General features: G+C 30.8%; 2 protein-coding genes across 2 annotated transcripts in view; one reads left to right on the top strand and one right to left on the bottom strand.

Moving 5' to 3' along the window:
* The window catches only part of LOC136989095 (uncharacterized protein CG5902), an 86,132-nt gene extending 82,976 nt beyond the window's left edge, over positions 1 to 3,156 (bottom strand). The window contains exon 1 of the mRNA XM_067287197.1: positions 2,862 to 3,156. Coding sequence (XP_067143298.1) covers positions 2,862 to 3,139 — 278 coding nt within the window. The 5' untranslated portion in view covers positions 3,140 to 3,156. The remainder of the gene's footprint in view (positions 1 to 2,861) is intronic.
* Positions 3,157 to 17,114: 13,958 nt separating this feature from the next.
* Positions 17,115 to 22,482, top strand: part of Sap130 (Sin3A-associated protein 130) — a 94,013-nt gene continuing 88,645 nt past the window's right edge. The window contains exon 1 of the mRNA XM_067287101.1: positions 17,115 to 17,269. The gene's annotated coding sequence lies outside the window, so the exon portion shown is untranslated. The remainder of the gene's footprint in view (positions 17,270 to 22,482) is intronic.

Here is a 22,482-nt window from a genome sequence, read left to right as displayed (position 1 = left end):
ACAGAATCCGCCTAATGTATGCCACATTCTATGGTCAATTACTGAGTATCAAACTACATACGACATGTGAAATACCATTCATATTATCACAGATCAGCAGCAATGCTCATGACTGTGCTTGAATGCACCTTTTTTGCAAAGTTCTTTAATGAAAATAATGCCAATGCTATAAGGGTGCTTAAAGAGTTTGACACCTTAAGAAACTATAGCAAGGTTTTTTGAATTTCTTGTAACACCATAAGTCCCACAGTGGTGAATTTTGGAAGTAAATTTTTTCCACACGTCCAGAAATGTTAGCATACAAAATTTGGTGCTATATCTTTCTGCAGACAGTATTAAGTAGAAGTGCTTTAATTATGATCATACTATGTAGTATGCTTTCAAAGTTCATTAAGTAATGTAATTATCTACCTTCTCAAATAATATTTATTGAAATGTAAAAATTTACATTTCAAATATATTTCTGTTGTAGCTTCAAACTGGAATGAAGAAACTCAATGTGCAAAACTGCACTCACTGATTGTTTTGATTCCAATGACAGGAAATTAAAATCCAAATTAAAGATTGCAGTTTTATCAGCATTTTAAGTATCTAAGTACTATAATATTTTTTAAGTAATTCAATTAGTTAAAACCACTATTCAAATAGTTTTGATTTTGAAATAGTACAAAAGAATTATATTTATTGTTATTAAAAGCAATACAAACACACACCTATGCATTGTATAAATATAATACATTTAGATTTTAAACACTTTTTGTCTACCCATGTATTACAGATAACAACATATTAATATCTTAAATATGTATTATTTAAAATGATAAAAAAAAAATATGCTTTAATAATTTTATTTCATTTCAAGCCTAGATAATATTGAAATAATTACCAACTTAGATTTGAATGTATTAGATCTATAAATTTAAATTTATATATTCATTTATAAAGCTTTAGTTAGTTGTAATCATTTAAAAAAAACAAAACTTGATTGCTCTACTATGCATTACATATGCTATTTGAATTAATTTTCAACATATTAAATGTAAGATTGCATTTTGCTGGTATTGTCAATTTTAAAATAGTAAAATGTCATCTCAGAATTATTATAACACTATCATATCACTACTACTGAAATTATATTAGAATACCTTCATATAAAGTGCTCAGTTCAATGATAAACTATTAACTTAACAATAGAAAAATAAGTTTGTGTCTCAATTACTTTTCATTTAACAGAAATGACTCCTGTTACAGCATTTTTATGTTCTTTGTCTTCCAGTTTTGTAATAGAAATAACTCATCATTCATCCTTTAACAGTCTGGTCAAGAAAATTAATTGGTTGAGGGTAATATTTCCTGATCACTAAACAATTGTTTTTGCAAGATACTTGTAAATCAGAAAATAATAAAATAAAATGTTCAAATTAACTAGTATTTGATTGTTTAACTGCTTTTCGTAGCATTACTTTGTGAAAACACTACTCACAAAGTTAGCTATCTTTAGTCTGTGGCATTATAAACATAAATAGCACAGATCTATTATTTAACAAACTCATATTTTTATAACATTTAAATATATCAGTAAATATCTATTTAATGATATCATACTAAAATGAAAATATATATACAAATACTTGATATATACCAAAATAAATTATAGATAAAGCACTTTCAAAAAAATATAATTTTACAATAATTTAGAAACTTAGTTAATTGTGTGAAATATATTTTAATTATTAAAAATGAATTTACTTACTTACAATATCAAGAATTTAAGATGAAAAAGATAAATTATCAGATAACAGATTTGAATCATCAATCCAAAATTTTAAAGTACAAAACTCTGCCAACTTAAAGTTAACTCTTGGCCAAATTTTATAGAGAATTTTTATAAAATCAACTATAAAATTCAAAATTAATTTCCATTTACTTCCTTGTTAGATTAACTATGAAAGAAAAATTTGCTGGAAATAAATGGATTGGCATACTAAAAAACATAAGTTTTAAGTTCATATATTACTGATTTGTATTAAAGTGAATTTTCTATTCCTGTATTTTAAAAATTAATCACATAAAATAATGTATTAATTAAAGAAAATACACAAACATAATTTTATGAAATTTAATCCATAATTTAATGTGTAAAATTTATTTTAAAAACTATCAGTGAAATAATTACTTTGTTTAATCTCTTCAAAAATACACATAGCAAATTAAAGTACAGTACTTTTAAAATGTATCTTGTAGGATTCATTACATCTCAAAAACTCTACTAACAATATTTTTTATTGGCTTAGTAACCAAAATAGCTGTAATATTGAACATATGTTTGTAAATTTTCTTTGTACTGAAAATTTTTTTAAATTAATATTTATTACTACGTTATTATATACTTCATATTTAACGAAAAAGAATTTTTGGATAAAATAGATAAAAATCTGTGTAAGCAAAAATTATATAGTAAACGATCAAGAAAGTTGGTTTAGGGGAAAAAAATCAATCCTTGAACAAAGGACTGAAAATCTATCCAGCTGATTTTAAAGGCCGATTCTTTTTAAGGTCATATAATTTAAACAAAAAAAGAATGGTTTATAAATAGCATCGTAATAAAAGGATTTGAATTCTTAGAACATTTTAATAAAAAGAATATCCTTTTTGTTCAATAGGTGGGGGATACCAGCTGATAATAGTCTGAGGTTGAGACTATCTCTTTGTTACAGAGAGGTTATTACTTCATTGTATTTCCCTGAAAGAAACAACGAATTCTGACCTCAATTCACTTAAACCTAATTGATCGACCTAAATCCGTCGAATATACTCCAAGTTACTTTTTAACAATTATTACATATAAAAAAGCGACTTACTAGCTGTCGTTTGGAAAGCTTGGTGTTTTGGGGGACTCAAACTGATTCAGATGACAGTAAAGGACATCAAAGCAAAATATACACATTTCCACACACGCGACCATACCGTTTTTGTATAAAGTTGGCTGGTAGGTACGTGGATGCACGATGGACCCGTTACAACACTGACTACCATGATTATTAAGTTTCTGCTTCTTCGCCCCGCAACAACCAGCAGCCATGACTCCCGAGCCCCACTCGACCGACCGCCGAGTGCAACCCCTGGTGGACGAAAACATCTTCTCTGAATGACGTCATTCAAAAAATTCCCTTTAAATACTACTGCGGATGGAACTCCGGTAGCATACGCCAATTAGAAAACGCCCTCTGAAATACCTTTACATCAAAAATTAAAACTTGTGGCAAATGAAATGTATTTTACACATAAATGTATGCTAAAACTGTACAATAATTAGTTTATTTTTTAATACTATTTATAACAAATACTGATAGATATTTTATTGAAGCAGTAATACTGTAAAACTGCATACATCAAAGATGAATAAACAATGAAATGATATTTTATTATAATTAATATTAATATAGTTTATATTTATTTGTATCTATTTATAGTTTATTGGGTATTAATTTAAAATAAGAGATATTTTTTTCTAATTTGAAAAAAAAAAAATTATATAATTTTCATTCAAGATATTTCCGTGCTTTTTGTATTGTGTTTTATTATTTTTAATTCCTTCGCTAATTAAACAATATTAATTAAAAAGTAAATTGATATGAACGGTATTTCGCTTTCATTATAAGAAAATGTGATTATTTTCAGTGGTTATATTTGACCGAAGCTAAAACATTATTCATATAATAAATAATTTAAAATATAAGATATATATTGCGTTTGTTTAAAATATTTTATCTTTTTATTTAAATGTTAAATTATTTTATTTAAATTTAAATATGAGAGTTCCTTCGTTAAAATGTTCCATTTTGAAAAGACTGGTTCGAATTCAGTTACACCTGAAGATGGCCTATTGCATTAGATTGAAAACGTTTGTGTTTGTTTAATGAAACGTTTCTCAACAACAGAAGATGGTTTTGATAGTTTATTAAGTATAAGCTATATTCGATTTAATTATGCAACATTGTAACTGTTTGTAGTTAACAAATGACTTAGTGTCAAATGGTGCATTCTCTTTATTCTTCAAGAAATCTAATGATGTTATTTAACATGTATTTTTATTTTACTTTTATCTTATTTTGTGTAAAATAAATAAGATTAAAGTAATTATACGAAGAAGAAATGGCATCACGTTTATACATAATTTTTTCTCTCCAAACAAAAAATGATCTCATTTGTCTAATATCAGAAATACGAGCAGCAATCTCTGAAGCTTTAACTTTCTACTAACTGTATGATTTAATGGATCACACATAAAGCCATCATTACAAAATTAAACATGGCAAAGATTTATATGCAGAAAATTGTCTATTTTTGAAATTCATACTGTTGATAGTAACATCTGAATCGTATAGCAACAGACATCTAAATACTGGATTTATCTTATGTTAATTTTTAATTAAATAAAAATTAACGTAATTTAGCTAAAAAGTAATCGTTTGTATAAATTTAGAATGCATTTTTTTTCTTTTCTTGAAATAAATGCAGAAATTTTAATTTTTATATTTGAAACATTTTTACATTGCAATATTAGTAAATATCAGCTAAAAATCAGCTAATTAAAAGTTAAACTTAAAAGTACCTTGTAAAATGTATTTACAAGAATTTTTTCAAAATAAAGCATCGTAAAACGAAACAAATTATAGAAATACTTATACTGAAATTAAATTGTAATTTTTACTTATATTATAAAATAATGAAATGGCTATTTTTACATAAAAACATGGCAATAACTTATAATTAAGGCACGTTTGTAAAACGAGAACTGTTCGGAAAATGTATGAGGAACTGTGTTTCTTTTATTTTGTCTCTTTCTTAATGAGAAGCTGGCACTCCCAATTGTAATCCGAATTATTTTCATTTTCGCCATTTTTCTCTTTCTGCCCTGTGGACACTAAGAGGATTTATATTAATGATACCTATCGTCTGTTCGGTCAGGCCCACATCTGGCAGCAGGTTTGTGACACACAAGGCTCAATATATCTGGAACAGACCGCGCATGAAACTTCCTGGAATTGCTTGTTTGGATTCGATCTTAGGTTTTCAGGTGGCTGAGGCCTTAACCGCCAGGTCCACCAGTGGCCAAGCGGTCTTCGTTCTCTGAATACTGGGAGTTCGGTCATAAGTTCGCGCCTCGCTCGGACGGGCTGGCCAGGTGGGGTTTTCCGGGTTTTCTCCATGTCTGTAACGCTTAAATAGAGGCCAGTTTTCCTTAAACAGACTTCCCGGAAGGCATTTCCTCTAGGCAGATCGCCCAAGTGTTGCGTTGCCATAACTAAACAAACAAACAAACAAACCTTAACCGCCTTAGCCATCCAGCTATCACACCATGACAGGCTGGCTCAGACGTCGGTTTCTCGGACCTCAAATTGAGGCCCCGCATTTTCAATTTTTTTTTTTTTTTTTTTTTTGTAAATATTTTGAGGTCCCACTAATAACGTTTTCCCGGTGCTCCTCAAAACCTTCAGCCAGCCCTGCATCATCATCGTCATAATTATTAAAGGAAGAAAAAAATATTTCCAAGTTTGTTTGTAGGTTTTCTTTTGCTTATAATTTTTTTTCGTGTTGATGATTTGTTCACACCATGTTCAGAATTTGTTACTCTGAAAATTGGCAACTCAATTTTGAACTAAAATTATGACTAGCTTCCACACTTCGAAACTTTCAGAAACTGCTGGAAACAGTGAAAACTGTAAAAAGAGTTACATACATAAACGAAATTTCAAAATACACGCGAGAATCTATACAAGAGAAAAGCATTATACTTGTGACGAAAGTAAAAAGAAGTTTATAGAAAGATCAATCTTGATAAAGCACGTTAGAATTCATATAGGAGAGAAGCCATACGAATGCAAGTTCTGTTTCAAAAAATTTCGCTAGAATTATGACTTAAAAGACCACATCGCGACTCTCACAAGAGAGAAATGGCGTTAATGTGAATTATGTTCAGTGAAATTTATTCAAAAGATTCAGCTAAAAAGATATTATTTATCACACATAGAAGTAATTTACGTTAGAAATTTGCAAAGAAACATTTCTGTTGACACATAGAGATCGATACTTTTTAAGGATAAGTGGCTTAGAAATTATTTATTAAGTTTTTGAATTCGCTGAAAATATATAATTTAGTTTATATATTCTGCAACCCAATTTTCAATTATGGGTATGCAGAGTATGGTTTATATCTAAGTTTGTAGAAAATACATACTTTTCATTCATTCATGGGTGTTATCATATGAATACGTGATTTTTAATTTGTAACGAGCAATTATTTATTGTGAGATCGTCACAATGTTAGACTGCAATTTTTAATCAGATTTTTATTTTATTTAAAATATACGCTCTCCACTTCAAATTAGCAGTAGCTTGCCCTATACATCATACTTTTCCTTTAAAATAAAGTCGTGCCGGTCATCTATCTAACATCTTTTAGAGGAACATTTTGAATTGAAATAACATGACTTCCTGTTTTCATCGGAAGTTCTTATACAGTTAATCGGGGTCTCTAGGCCTGACCCCTGAGGTTTCCATATCTGATGTCGATTTTCATCTAACTCCGTTTTCGAGTTTAAAGAAAGACATCGGACGGACAACAGTGAAACTTTATAGATCTACAGTTTTTTCAAATTGCAACCCAATTAAGTTATTCGATCAGTAATTACAACAATTTACACTTTTATCAAATCCATAATATATAATTTCATCCAAAAACGAAATGAAATAACTTTCAAAAGTAAAAGAAAGCACTCCATAAAACTTTTATAAATCCGAAGACTGAATTAAAATACAGTAAATATAAAATTGTAAACTTGTTTAAAGAAAATTTAAAATATTTTAAATTTATTTAAACTTATAGAAATGTTGAATTATCGCATTTGATAGAAAAACTGAATAACATTAGTTACATAATTTCTTGGCGTATACATGGAATGGACAGTTCCTATTCATATGTTTCCAGAACGTGTTTTTGAATTCTGCCATACGAGGCATATGTCGTGGCAGTCATTAAGATACTGCTAGTTTTGTTTGTTGTCACGACTTGGTGAAATACTGCTAGTTGTTAGTGTAGGCTGCAATTGTTAGTTTTCCATTGGCGACATGCATTATGCCAGTTCAAGTAGTTAGTGGCCTCGGTTACGGTGTCAGCCTGCCGCTCTGGGGACCCGGGATCGAATCCGGACGGGATGAATAATACCCAGGAATTTTTGGGGGGTGGTCCGTCCGGATATGTCGGGCTCCGTCCCTCACCGCCCGCCCCATTGTGGACCTGGCTGAACCCATAATGGGCTTGCGAAAAGAGGCCCTCATAGTGCCCACAGGGCGGAAAGAGTTAAAAATTACAAAAAAAGTTTAAGTAGATAGGACGCGCTTATTTATGCAGCACTCGAGAAGCGCCTTACAGCGAACACTCTAAAACCAGTTTCTGAATGGCCGACGCTGCTCATGACGTCATTTCGCTACATTTTCGTTGCATAAAAAACCACGGCCGTATTGTACAATACAGTGGTTGGCTGTCATAATAGCCAGACAATTCTTTATAAGTTGTTTGAAGCTGTATGCTATGCACACGAAAAACATGATGCAACGAGATTGTTCATGTATTCAATTGTTTCAGTTACATTTATTTACACGTGATGAAAATTTAAGAAAAGAATAGTAATCACCTAATCATCTAGATAAATAACTTTGCCATCATTAGAGGCAAAGTTATTTATCTAGATGATTAGAGGCACAAGTCCATACAGAATGATTACTTACAGATAGAGTTTGTGATGGCTCTACATTTGTCGTAAGGACATAGATATTTTGCGACAATTTATTAATTAAAATTTCACCTACTTTACCACTTGAAAAATAATTATAAGAGTCAAGACTCCTATAATTAAGCATTTCTCGATAATCATAGACTTTATTTTTAATAAGATATTTAAATATAACTGGATATTTCAAACTTGGCCGTTCTCTCATGTCATTATTCCACGATTTTATAGTACTAATTGATGAAAATAAATTAAAAAATACAAGTTTGTAGAAAAAACTATGCAAAAATCCGAAAACTTTGCATTAGATTTAATTCTATGATATTCTGTGAATATTTTGGAGTACAGTACTTTATAAATTAAACAGCGATATAAATATTTCCTGATAGATAATAACAATGGAATATTAGTAAAATTTTAGAAGCAAATTTTGCCAATTATTTTCTAGAAACAAAATAATAATAAAATAAAATAGAATTTAGGTTTGCTTAAATTTATTTTAAATTTTTATCGGTTTTAAAAGATATTTTATCCCACCATGCATGCAACACTTTTTTTCTTTACTTGAAACTCGTGTAAAAACGATCAAAAACACTATAATTTAAAACATTAAAACTTTTACAATTACTAACAAAATGGGCGTTATGGACGAATTTCCATTAGTTATTTGAAAATCAATTATATTCTCAATTCTATAGTTCTATATACATCTATAAAAAATTTATTAAACAGTTCCCCGTTTCGTAATCCCAGCGTACGGAAGAAATGTCTAAAACAAAAATCACTGTACAAACACATGCAAGACCTTTGTATGGCTTGCATTACTCCTTTCTCGCAAACTTTCAAATGCGCGTGAGCGTCGCCGATCGTCGCTCGAAAAATCCAACTTCTTGGATCTGAGAGTCGTCGAATGAACCGTCTACTTTCCGTCGAATGGTATGACGTAGAATGACGTTGAGTTGATCACCGAGCGATCGATAGTCGACCCTGAGATCGAACGAATTTCGTTCAACGCCGCCTTCCACTAGGACCATGTTCAGTAACGCAGACTACTAAGCAATCTAATTGCCGCGCATTCTTTTATTCAGCGCGCTTGCAGCGCTTTTAGCGCATGTGTTCAATTATTAAGCCTACTGCCAGCACGCTTAAGCTACGCTTTCAGCGCACTGGCAGCATCTCTCGACCACGCTAAAAATACTGCTTACAAGATGGACGCCTCCGTGAAGAAGTATCTTTTTCGATTACCAAACGATAAACAGTTTTTTTGCTACATTAAATGAGCAGATTTTTAACTCCTTTGCTTCAAGTATCTTTTTAATAAATGTGAAATGTATAATAACAAAACGAAATATAAGAATCTATTATTATTGTCTTTGTTTATGAAGTCAAACCTACCGTTAAAAGTTGGTTTATGAAATACTGTTTCTAATTTTTATTTACAGATTCTAGCAATTTACTGCAATATTTGAGAGAGAATAAAATTTTGCCTTCTGAAGTAGACTTATCATCATTAAATCATTTAAAAATACATAAAGTGTTAATAGAATCAGTCAACGCCAATGACACAAATAAATCATCATTTCTACGTTTTCTTATAAAAAACATCGAACTTAATGGCTTTTCTTCTAATAATACTGAACAAACGCACGTAAATATAGCAGTAAGAGAATCATCGTTTACATCGGCCATTTTGAGATAGCTTTCTCTCCAGCAAAAGTGTTTTCGACCGTCAGCAGCAAAAACGTCACTTCCGGTAGCAACTGCTCAGCGCACTGCATGAACTACTAAGCAATCTAATTGGCTAGAAGGGCGGAGCAAGGTTCTGAGTATCCTTGAACAGTGTGCTGAGTTAGCAAATTCGACTGATCCTGGGTAAAAATTGTAAATGACGTAATCATCATAATTTTATGATAAAATAAACTACCATAATTACAATAATTGTTTACCATTATAAAAAATATACAGGGTGGCCCATAAATTTGTAAATAGTTTAAAAATTATAAAAGTTGAAAGAATTGGTATATTTGAATGTGGTTTGCGTAAAAGTTATTCTCACGAACGGGGATTTTTTTGAAAAAAATAGTTAAGATTTTTGTTGGTAGGGGGCGCTGAACGCAAGAAAATCACTGGAATCGTGCAAATCTGTGTGTTATAAAATGCAGGGTATACGATTAACAGTTCATTTCTGAATTTTCCTGTTACTGGCGCTGACATACAATTTTCATTATGATGTTGACGTTGCTGGATAAAGCACTATTGGTAAAGTTGTTTTATTTCAACCACAAATCGCCGGCTGAAACTTTACGAAGGTTTAGGACACAGAAGAGAATGAAGAAAGGTTCAGGTCCAATCACTCCTGCCGCATTGGTTTCCCTAGTACGACGTTTCGAAGAAATAGGAAGTTTGTGTAATCGCCCACGCAATGGTGAACCACGTTTATCAGAGGTCCGTACCTCCGATGTGGCTTCGCAAATGGAGAATCTCTGACAGCCGATTGCAGAGACAACGTTTAGAGGCCGACGGCGGTTACAGATCGGGTAGACCGCGGTTCAGAAAAATTTCATTGCAGAGACAGCGTTTCGAGCTTGCCACAATGTAGACATAAATTAGAAACACGTTATTTGACCTACTTTCTAGACTCACTCGACAGCAGGTTTAGAAGTCTTTTTAATCTGAGTGGTAGTTTTGTTGGTGGAAAGTTTAGATAAAAATGGATATTGTTCCTTTGATAAAGTTGTAAACGGTACGAATCGCAAAATTATTCATTAATTAATTGCTTGGAGCAGAAATGACAAAATTAAATACTTAAAATTTGTTTTAAATATTCCAATTTCGATATTCAAATGGCTGAAGACTTAAAGTTACAATTAATTTTAATAAGATGCATTTATTTAAAATTCGAGTATCGTGTTGGTTATAAAACGTTAATACATTTCGGGGTCATTGTAGTTACAGAACATTCTGTTAAACAAACGAGACAATTTTAATAATTACCGAAATCTTTTTATAGAAATAAAATATATAGTAATAATAAAATATTTAAAATTATATATTTCGACAGTTACGAAGAGAGACTAATGCAATGTCGAAATAATTCCTTAAAAATTATTCCAAAGACGAATTTCGAATTCGGTATAAATTTTTTGAATATGGATTTGTTCGTATTTTAAACCGTATTGGCGACGAAATTAAATATCGAAATGGAAAAGTGTCGTCATTAACTGCCGAACTATGGTTGTTAATGGCCTTATGATTTTATTTCAGGAAGCTTTCGGAATATAGCTAGCGACCTTTTCTGACGTTACAAACGAATAACCTGGCCGAACGACTCCTAAAACAGGGGAGTAATGGCCAAGAAAGTGAGAGCCAATGTTTTGCCAAAGTTCGTGTAGAGGGCGTTCAGAAATAGACTCTCGTCGTCTTTGCAACACATTTTAAACCGCGGTTTAGCCAGTCAACGCCTATCGGCCATTCTGTTGTTAAACGTCGTTTAACGTAAACTCTATCTCTGCAATCGGCTGTGAGGGAACAGTCAGCGAGTGCAGTAAGTAGCGTACGAAAATTGGCACGAATAACTGGAAAACCAAAGGCATCGGTATTCCGCATCCTTTATGGTGTGTTACAATTGTACTCATACAACTTGCAACCACTGCACCAGCTCTTACCAAATGACACAGCTAAGCGAGTGGACTTCGCAAATTGGGTTTCGTCGAATATCGACGAAGATCCACGATGGCTGCTCAATAGCTTGTGGACAGATGAGACTCATTTTTCATTGCATGGAACAGTCAATACCCATAACTGTAGAATATGGGCAAAGGAAAACCCACGTGCTTATATAGAACAAGTGCTGTAGTGCTGTGATATGCGCGTAAGTGTAAACATTTGCCTGCATACAAATAAACGTAATTTTCCCATGGAATTCCAGTGATTTTCTTGCATTCAGCGTCCTCTATCGACAAAAATTTGAACTACTGTGTTTTCTTTTTTTCTACCCAAAAAATCCCTCTTTGTGAGAATAAGTTTTACGCAAACCACATTCAAATATACCAATTCTTACAACATTTATGAATTTTTAAACTATTTACAAATTTATGGTACACCCTGTATTTAGTCCAGCAGGAGCTTCCATCTTGCAAATCGTACGATGAGATAGAAGTAATGACGTCACTAGTAGAAGTTAGTATAGGCAAAACAAGCTGAGTGAACTAGTTAGAATTCTAGAAGTAGGAGTCAAGAAGTAGTTAGAAACGAGTTCAGCATCGCAGCATAATCAAACTTGGGGTGCGTTCCAGTGGCGTAGCCTGGGTGTCAGCCGCCCCCTTATTTAGGTATCTCAACTTAAAAGACTAAAATATACAGTAATTCTAAAGAACTTTTCAGCAAGAATAATCATCATTATTGTGTATTGTACGGGTTTAAATTTTTACAATATATTATTATTATTTATTGTGAGATTTTGCCGCCCCCACTACGCTACGCCACTGGTGCGTTCATTAATAGCGGTCTCTCTGCGTCTCCACTACTACGGGAATGCGCTGCTATTTGTAGGAATTTAGGAATGACGGTAAAAGAAAGAAAGATGGCGGCGCCCGTGCTATCGATAGTATCTTGATAGAAGGATCTATGGTTTTAAAATATGCGTTTTTAAAGACAAAAGAAGGGTTTCAATTGTAATATTTACCCATAAAATGGATTATCTTGCCAACAGAGCATTCAAAGTAGCCACGAAAAAATTAGAATGCTTGCTACCATTCGAAAACAAATTCCAGAAGACACATCACCGTGTGCACTAACTAGTGCTTTCACAACTTCGAAATTTTCATTCATAAAATCACATAATTCTCCAACACGAAACTATCTGAGCCATGGGCAGAGTCGGTAGGTAATCTACCGATTCTGGCCATGGAGAACGCCATGTTCCTTTCCACCGCAAACTACTACTACAAGCGACCATTTTTGTCGTCCGACAATGAGCACGCCGGCCAGAATATAGGAGAGCATTACACAGAAATTTTTAAACGGATGCCGCTCGGGCGGAGTTACGCGGAGGAATAGAAGAATGCACCCTTAGCAAGAATTCCACATTACTGAACACAACTCAATTTGCTTCGATATTGCCTAGTTTGCGAGCTTATAGGTACTCTTTCGTACCGATTCGAACTTTGTCGTTGCAAATATCGTACCGAGGATGTAGAAGCTATTTTCGAAACATTGCATTTAGGAACTTACCAATAATGTCATAAACAAGAAATCATCTTGCAAGAGTAAGTATTACGTCTTAAGTTATCATATTTTGTATTAAATCTTTTTTTTTTTTCTTTTCAAAACCACATATTCTTTTGTTTGATATTTTTTCAATTTTACATATAAATATTGTTTATCAGATGAACTGATCAAATTTTGTACAAAGGAGGTTCAGTAAATAAAATAACAAGGAACCGTATTCTGGTTATCGTCTTGTAAGACAGTGTTTATATCACAAGCTGGTCGCTGATTGGCTAAACATTTATGTCTTGAGAGATTGGCTGTGTTCAGCAGACTCAACAGTTCCCCAACTGTTGAGTATTTTTCTGCTGAACGCCTTTTACAGTAGCGCTATTTCGGAACGTGTTTGGTGTTCTGACGTCACATTTAGTAGCATCCTTCATTTACGCTATCTATCGATAGCTGCAACTGACCAATGGTGGCTACTTCCTGTTCCAATGCATACCCATCGTTTAGCAGATGTAACTACGTAGCAGCTACCGATTGGAACACCTCTGGTCAATTACAACTGTCAACTCTGTTTAACGCTGTCATTATCGCTTCTCCCCTAACGTAATACTGCACTACTTTTCCTCTCGAAAATTCTCTCCTCTTCCAGATATGAGCGGATGGTTGGTTGTCTTTCGTCTATAGTCTCGATTTCGTTATATTCAATATGGACGGCTGGATACTACTCGTGTTATACAATCATATTAGAGAACATTCTCCATCTCGGGAAAGAGTATTTCAAGCTAGAGATAACGCTTTTGATTACTTTTTTATAGCTGTCACTTTTTACTCAGAAACGCCATTGACTCCGTCTTTTATTTATTCATTTATTTTTTAAAAATGATTTTACGTCAATTACTGAACCATTAAATGTGCCGTTAGTGCCATTCGTTATTTCAAGTCATCCATCTCAAAGTGTTTTCGAAACATTGCCATCTAATTTCTCTTTAACTAAGTACGGATCCTATTCTAATTCAGTTATTAACATTTCTATTTGTTGAGAGACAACGTTACACGAGACATTTTGACATCAGAATCCGTAAAAACTTTAATAAAACAAAATAAAAACAATTCGTAATGAACCATGCGCTTTGTTAGAACTTTGTACTGTACTTTCTTTCAATAATTTTGTACTCTGAATTTTTGTACTGAGTTTCGCACGCAAATAACCCGAACATGTGTAATCAAGCTAGTAGAATTGTGACGTCAACAGCAAAAATGAGATCGTTACAAATGACCAGAATTGCTTTTGTCTCCGGAAGACAAGCTTCTTCCTCGTATTGATGTCATTCGTCTCTGACAAGAAGAGAGATAAGTGACCAGAATATGACCCAAGGTTTCTGAGAGGAAGATGACTAACGATGACCTTGAATCTGTTGCAGTTATTGAGGAAGTATAATATTCCTGACGGCCACAGGGCTAATCACAATGAATCATCTGCGAGTGATACGGACAGCAAGATTGAGAGACGTCTAGAAACATGGTCGAACGTGGAAGTCTATGTATCATACGGTTTTTGCTTGCCATAGAACAACCTGGCAGCCATTCATCGTGAACTGGTGGAGGTGTATGAAGACGGTATAGTTCGCCTGGCTGGTGGGTCTTGACAAAATTCTTTTTTGACAGAATGGATGCATTGATTATCTGATGGAATAAGTGCTTTGACAAATTTGGCGATTATGTTGGAAACGTAGTGTTCTTACCTACATATATCTGGCTGTTATTTCACATTTCTACTGACAATGGTATGTTCAGAAATCCAGTTGTTACTTTATTTATTGATTCTAGCTTTTATATATTTTTAAAGAAATGAAACAAGTTTTATTATTAGGCTGCAATTTGAAAAAAATTATTTTGTTTTTGTTGTCTGTTGTCCGTCTGAATGTCTTTCCTTAATCTCGAGAACGGAGTTAGACATTGGCGTAGCCAGGGTTTTGTTATGGGGGGCCTAGTAGAGGTCAGCCGACAAAAAATGGAATTATTTCAAATTATTGTTCATTAAAATGAAATTTCCATAGGAATCGACAATAATTTAACACATATAATACGAAACTTCCTTTAATCATACGTTCTCGTAACATTAATATCAAACTCTAGCAATGCGTTAAACAAAAATTAACCAATGAATTTTTTTTTACCATTCTACAATATAGTTCACCGTCTTAGCCGCACGGTTAGCCATTGATCTTTTTTTTGTTTTTTTTTTTTGTTTTTTTAGGCGTCAGAACTTCTCACCTTCCACATTCTGAGGATATAAGGCAGTATTGGGAATCCATGCGATCAATTAGAAGTTAAGTAGCTAATATTGAGAGATTAATCGCGGGCTGCATAAATTCATTAAGCGAGCCGTATGTTGACCATGCCTGATCTAGACTTTCAGTGGGTACACTACACTTAATTAAATTAGCTTCAGCTTTCTATTTCTTTTTGCAAATCGGCTCAACACTTTTTCGGCTGTAATTTTCTGGGGAGAGGAACCAGGTTAACTGGGGGGCCGTGCCCACCCATGCCCCTTCCTGGCTACGCCCATGGAGTTAGATGAAAATCGACATCAGATATGGAAACCTCAGGGGCCAATCCTAGAGGCCGCGATTAACTGTATAAGAACTTACGATGAAAACAGGAAGTCTGTTATTTCAATTCAAAATGTTCCTCTGAAAGGTGTCAGATAGATGACCGGCACGACTTTATTGTTAAAGGAAAAGTTTGATGTACAGGGCAAGCCACTGTTAATTTGAGGTGGAGAGCGTATATTTTAAATAAAATAAAAATACGATTAAAAATTGCAACCCGGCATAGTGACGATGTCACAATAAATAATTACTCGTTGCTTTATTTGTTATTTTCAAAAATCTTCAAAATTGATTCTGTTTCCTAATTTTTAGAATTTGTAAGATTATTAATTTGGATATAAATTTTTTAAATGAGAATCTATTAGAAACTTTTAAAAATTAAAATATATACAGTATATAAAATAGTGTGCACGATGTTATATTTGAATAACAATTCAATTTCACGATAATAAATATTAATTCAAATCTTTTATCAAAATTGTTGATAATTTATAGATAATAAAAGCAAAAAGACAAATTATTGAAATATAATTTTATTTATCATACAATCTGGTTTATTTAAATTTTACTTTGATTTCAAATCTCGATTAATAAATAATAATTATAAAAAATTTCACATATATTATGAATATTAATATATGTGAAATTTTTAAAATTTTTAATTATTCAGTTATTTAAGGCGTTTATTCCAATTGTATACATATTTGATTTCATTATTCCTAAGTATTTATTTATAAAAATGAAAATAACTGTTTTATATTTAATAATGCTCTTAAAGCATATTATTATTATTATTATATCTTTTATAAAAATTAATTAATATGTTATCGTCCAATCTTTGTAGTTTTATTTTATTTATCGTATACAATGAAGAACACGTAAATATAATTATTTAAGTGTTTAGCATTTAATAGTATTATATAAAATTTTTAATATATTATTTAATTTAAAATATATTTTTATAATATAATTTTAATTTTTATTTGTTTTATTTCATAATTTAATTTATATCAATTTTCGGAATTTTAAATTTGAAAAATAATTATTAATTGGATGATTATCAGCAATGGTTTAAAATTAAAAATAATTGCACATTAAATTATTAATTTCGTATAATTAAATTAAAATATAATTTAAAAATAATTTTATGTCGATTTTCTATTTCGAAATAATTTAAAATCTGTGATTAAAATTTTAGATTTACCGGGCACGTGATCTGTAGCAGACGAATTTAGCAACTCCACAATTAAATGGTGATATGACACCCGATTGGTGGAATTTTATAAATGTTACTCGTGAAATGTATTTATTCGTCAAGAAAAATTAACTATACGTTATAAATTATAAATTAATTTATTATACGAATATAATTTATTGTTTCGGATTTATTTGTAGCATTGAAATATTTCAAATATATATTGAACTTTCGTTTTCCTCCTGTAGCACAATTTACTTTTATCGTTGACCTCGAAATCTTTAATTACGCATGCGCAATCGCTGTGGCATGCGTATTAACAATAACAAGCCAAACGATATTTCCAAACCGACCGATGCAAAATGGCGGATGGTTATTTATCTTCTTTTTTGTTTTAAGTTCATCTAAAATCAACGAATGTTTATTCGTGTGATTACGTCATCTTTATTGAGGTAAAGTTATTATAGTTATTCAATTAATACTATGCTACAATTATAATCATTTTGTTCGTAAAAGAGGAGAAAAGCTGATTTTGATCGTACAAGAATGATTGGAGAGGGATCTTCAGTTCAGTTTGTTTATTATTTTTTCTATCGATTCTTCCATGTTTTTCGAAATTAGTTTGCATTTATTCTGTTTTATTTAGCATTGATTAAGATCATTAAGTAACACTGACATGTGGCACTTTGAATGCTTTCGTTGGTGAATTAGATTATATCTATTTCTAAATAGATTTATATTTCGTTAAAAAGTATATTAATAGAATATATAAGCCTATATTCGTTTATCCTTAAATTTTTCTTTTCCTTTCTTATATCTGAATGTAAAAAAAGTATTTAAAATTAATTTAAAAATTCATCAGTTTTCAATAATATAATACTTTGTACTGAAGAAGACTTGAAATTAAAAGCTTAACTGTTTCCATACCTTAAGATAAATTAATATGCATTATATATATATATATATATACTTAGATTTATATAATATATTCAAATCTGTTTACAAAGGTGTCTTTCATCTTTCAGTTGAAAATCAGATCTACTATGACTGAAATTTTAATAATTTATTCAATAAAATTTAATGATTTACATTTCTTCATAAGAATTTGATATAATAATTCAGTGTGATTCTTTTTTTGTTTCAGCTATACATAATGAATGATTACAAATCATATATTGTTAATTACTATAATCAATCAAACAACACATAGATATCTAAGTTTTGTTAAACAAAAGTTTTGCTTATTAGAATCAGTCCAAAAAGATATACTTTAATGATGTTATATCTGTAAAATATAATACTTGGTTACATTCTAGAACAACTAGGCTATAGAAATGACTGCTATTAACTTGATATCAAATTCAAACATAAATTAATTGTTTGATAAAACTGCATATTACTTCCTTATAAATTAACAAAAATTTTAAACAGTTTATTAAAAATAATAATTCAAGATTAGTAAATTTTTATGTAATATTCATTCATTCATTTTAATGTATTATTTGTCAAAGATGACAGGTTTTAGTTGATTGATATTGTTAGGAATAAGTGTAAGATTGCTTGAGAAAACAAATCACACAGAGTACACACAATGTAGATTGATATACAGGCTTTATTAATTATGGAGGAGGTACATTTCAGACTATATGTCCTTCATAAGTTCTTTTCTTACATTAATCTGGTTATAAAAACATTACAAAATTTTAAGTTATAGTTATAATAAACACAATTTTACCTGGATGGTAGAAGTTACATATGTATAATGGTTATAGTGATGACAGCTGGATTCTCATATACTAGAAAATATCTAAGTAAATTGTAAATTAAATAAACAGTAGAGTTTTAAATAAAAATATCAATAAAAGGAATACCTGTAAATTATATAAGGGAGAATATAATAAAATACTATTAAAACTGTGAAATATAAAAATAAATTAGTTTATAATTAATAAGTTATTGTTACTTGTATATAATTTATCTTTTGCAAACTATTATAAGAAAAACTATGTGATTATACAGCTAAAATAAAAAAATTTCAGCCTCTTTTAGAAGTCCAGATTTTAATATCTAATATATTTGAATTGATTCCATCTTCAGATTATAAATAAATTTTTAAGAATTACAATTTAAATGTTCTGAAACAAGTTGTTTCACAAAGATTAAGTAACTAAAAAAGTAACTTCTAAAAATTTTCATTATTATTATTTTTTTTGTAAACTATTTGTTTGAATACATGTAATAAATAATTATTTGTTATGCATCTGTATAATGTTGTCTAATTTACAAGACAAGTGGATAGTTTTGTTTTCTTTTTTGCTTAATTAAAATATAGTGATTATTGATTAATGAAGCATTATTACATAATGCTTCATAAAAGAAATAAGCAAATGGAAAGAAAGAAGATTAATTCTTTATATTAATTTGCCTTATAAAATAATTTTGTTTATTTTTAATAAATTAATGAGAACTTAATTTAGGTTAGTAAAATTGGTTTAGACATTAGTATTTTAATACTTTAATACATAGCATACTTCTTTATCACTGGAAATATAATAACTTCACACCACTGAACCTCTTTAGCTTCAAAACCTCTTCCAATATGAAATGAACTTTTTCAACCTGAAGCTGGAATCAAGTCGATTACAAAAATGTTCGCAAATTCCTAAAATATGCAAATAGTTTAGTATTCATAAAAAACACTTAAATGCAGTAAACTTTTTGATTTTTAAAAGAAGATTGTTTTCTAATGATTTTTGGTTTGTTCAATCATTATTTTATTGAAAACATTTTAAACTTTCTTGGTCATTCATCTTTACAGTAGTCCTTAGATAATAAAATTATGCAATAGTAACAAAAAGCAGGTGAAAAAATGAGATATTTTGAGAAGTGAACACTGATTATTGATAAGAAGATGGCATGATGTTTGGGTCACTGATTTTTTCATATTCAGTGAGGATATAGTGCATCCCCAATGACTGACATGTACTGTACTAAGCAGTAAGATGCAACACTCAAGATTAAAAGAGAAAATTAAAGTTGAAAATTGCACAATAACTTCAAACCTTTAGAATATCTATAGTTTACAGAGTGGCTGGTGGCTCAGTGGGGGTGTGCCAGTTTGATATTCATGAGATTTGGTGTTTCAAATGTCGTTGGTATCAGTGTAATTCTTTTTTTGGTAAAACTATAATTTTTACTTTATCCTTGGTACATTTTAATTTATTATATTTATTTAAAAATCATTTTTGAATATTCCTGTACATATGGTATTCATATGTAATATATACTGTATTTATACAGGTAACCTCCGTATAACATGGGTTCACTCTAACACTGTTCGGGAATTAGGTAAAACACTCGTACAGTACTACATGAAATGTAATAAAAACTGTTACCAGTTGATGATGCTCATGCTGAGATCATCATATAGGATGAATAATCCTCTGGTGAAATATTTATTTAAATAATAAGTATTTTACCCATGAAAAAAATCTACTATATAAAGCTCGAAAATCGGATTCTATCAATGTATGCCAAAAATGGTCACTTGGGGCGCCTCTGGCTACTACTTAAATTAATTTAAAATAACAATATAAATTATTTTATATTTATTTTATATTTTTACAGTATAATAATCAGTATATTATTATTTTTATTTGTAATTTTGTATGCCCTGATGCCTGGCATTGGGCCTTTCGACTTGTGAATAATAAATCCAATTTAAAGAAGGATTTAACAGCATGTTTTTTAATTCTTGGAACCTAACCCCCCTTTTCGCACTAGTTCCTTGTTTCGTATAACACGGATTCACATAACACTGCAATTTTTTGGAATGTAACTCCCGTGTTATATGGGGGTTACCTGTAATTTATTTGAGCAGATGATAAGATGTAAACAAAATTATTATTATTTAAGCAATTTTGTAATATAAAAGACATTTTTAATAACATTATTCAATTGGTTTGCTCTTTGGGAGAACAATTTTGAGGATGATAATTGTCATAGAAGCATGAGAAATGAACGTTTCTGCATTGTGCACTTTGAATAAATGCAGCAATTTTTACAAAAAGATGATTTACATATGTCACTGGAAAATAAAACTTGATTAATGTTTAAAAACACTTCTTTATCATCAACCAGTTTGGAGGAGAATCATGCATACTGTACACATTTGAAAATGTCAGAACACTTAATGTTTTCTCCTACCACTTTAGCAAATTCCAAAATTGATGAACTCTTGGCCCCAATTAGATCTTAATTTTGAAGGATCCTTCAAACATAATTTTGCAATACTTGTTGTGCAGTGATTCTTCTGCAGAACAATATTAATTAAACAATAAAATTGAAAAACTAAACAAAACATCAATGAAAAAACTGACATAAAAGAATGAAAAGATACTAAAGAATGAAGAATCAATTATAGACACATTCAGGTTAAAAATGACTTCATTGCCAGAATATGTACTATGCATAAATATACAGAAAATGTTTTGTTTTTAAATAAACATTTTTAGGTAGCATTTTTAATTATCAGTTTTATCTCTATGACAATATAATAAATTAAGAAATACCAAGAATAAAGTGAAAATTATACTGTATTTTTGTATAAAAAAAATATGACATTGATAACCAACAATATTCAAAACTCTAACCTCATGATTATGAAACTGGCACTCTCCCACCAAGCCACCAATCACTCTGCAAATTATTGATATTCTAAAGGCTTTAAGTGATAGTGCAATTTTCAACTTTTTCTCTTTTAATTTTGAGTGTTGTGCCTTACTGCTTGGCACATGTCAGTCATTGGGGATGTACTATATCCTCATTGAGTTTGATCAAAATTGGTGACCCCAATGTCATGCCATTCCCTCATGAAACATGAAAGTGTTATCTCTTATAATAATAGAACACACTTATTTGAATAAAAATATTTGATCAATATATCCATATGCTCCATTTCTTTCTATAAATAAAGTAAAATAAAATTAACTATATTCAGACATTAGTATTTATCAACTCCCTTTAGGTTCAGAAATACTGTAAGATTAAATGGCTGAAAGTTATGGATGAAAAATTGATCTCTAGTGAAGGTACCAGAGTTTATAGCAGTGGTTCCCAACTGGTGTTCCGTAAGCATCTCCCAAGTATTACGCAGATTTAGTCGCAAATCGGAAAGTGTACAATCATATTCGAGCCGCCGAATATCAAAAACTTAAAATCATAAAATTTTCATAAACTTAAATATATATGTACGACTTGTACTTATGGAGTGTACTACTGTTTCGAATAAGATAAAGGCAATGATAAAAACTGAATGAAATATGTAAAAAACATCAGGCACAAGTTTCCCATTAAAGTTATTTAGGTATATTTTTTCCTGTCTTAGAATTGGCGTTAATAATATTAGTAGAGATTTTGAATTATAACTGCTCAATTCTAATAAAATAACTGATGACAAGCTTATGTATTTCATATTAACTTAAGTAAGTGTTCCGCTAAAGAAAATTGCTCACAAAAGTGTTCCGCATCCTAGAAAAGGTTGGGAACCACTGGTTTATAGGTTTCATTTTTTATTAGATAATTACAACTTACTTGAGCCTGTGACCAGTGTGAAAATAATCAATTCAAATTAACAAACATTTTCCAGGTGCCTTTCGTGTCCTTC

This window comes from Centruroides vittatus, unplaced genomic scaffold (assembly GCF_030686945.1).
Source record: "Centruroides vittatus isolate TY-2023 unplaced genomic scaffold, ASM3068694v2 scaffold_435, whole genome shotgun sequence".
In the NCBI taxonomy this organism is placed as follows: Eukaryota; Metazoa; Arthropoda; class Arachnida; order Scorpiones; family Buthidae; genus Centruroides; species Centruroides vittatus.
The sequence above is the reverse complement of the archived record's forward strand: the minus strand, read 5'-3'. Positions and strand labels throughout refer to the sequence as shown.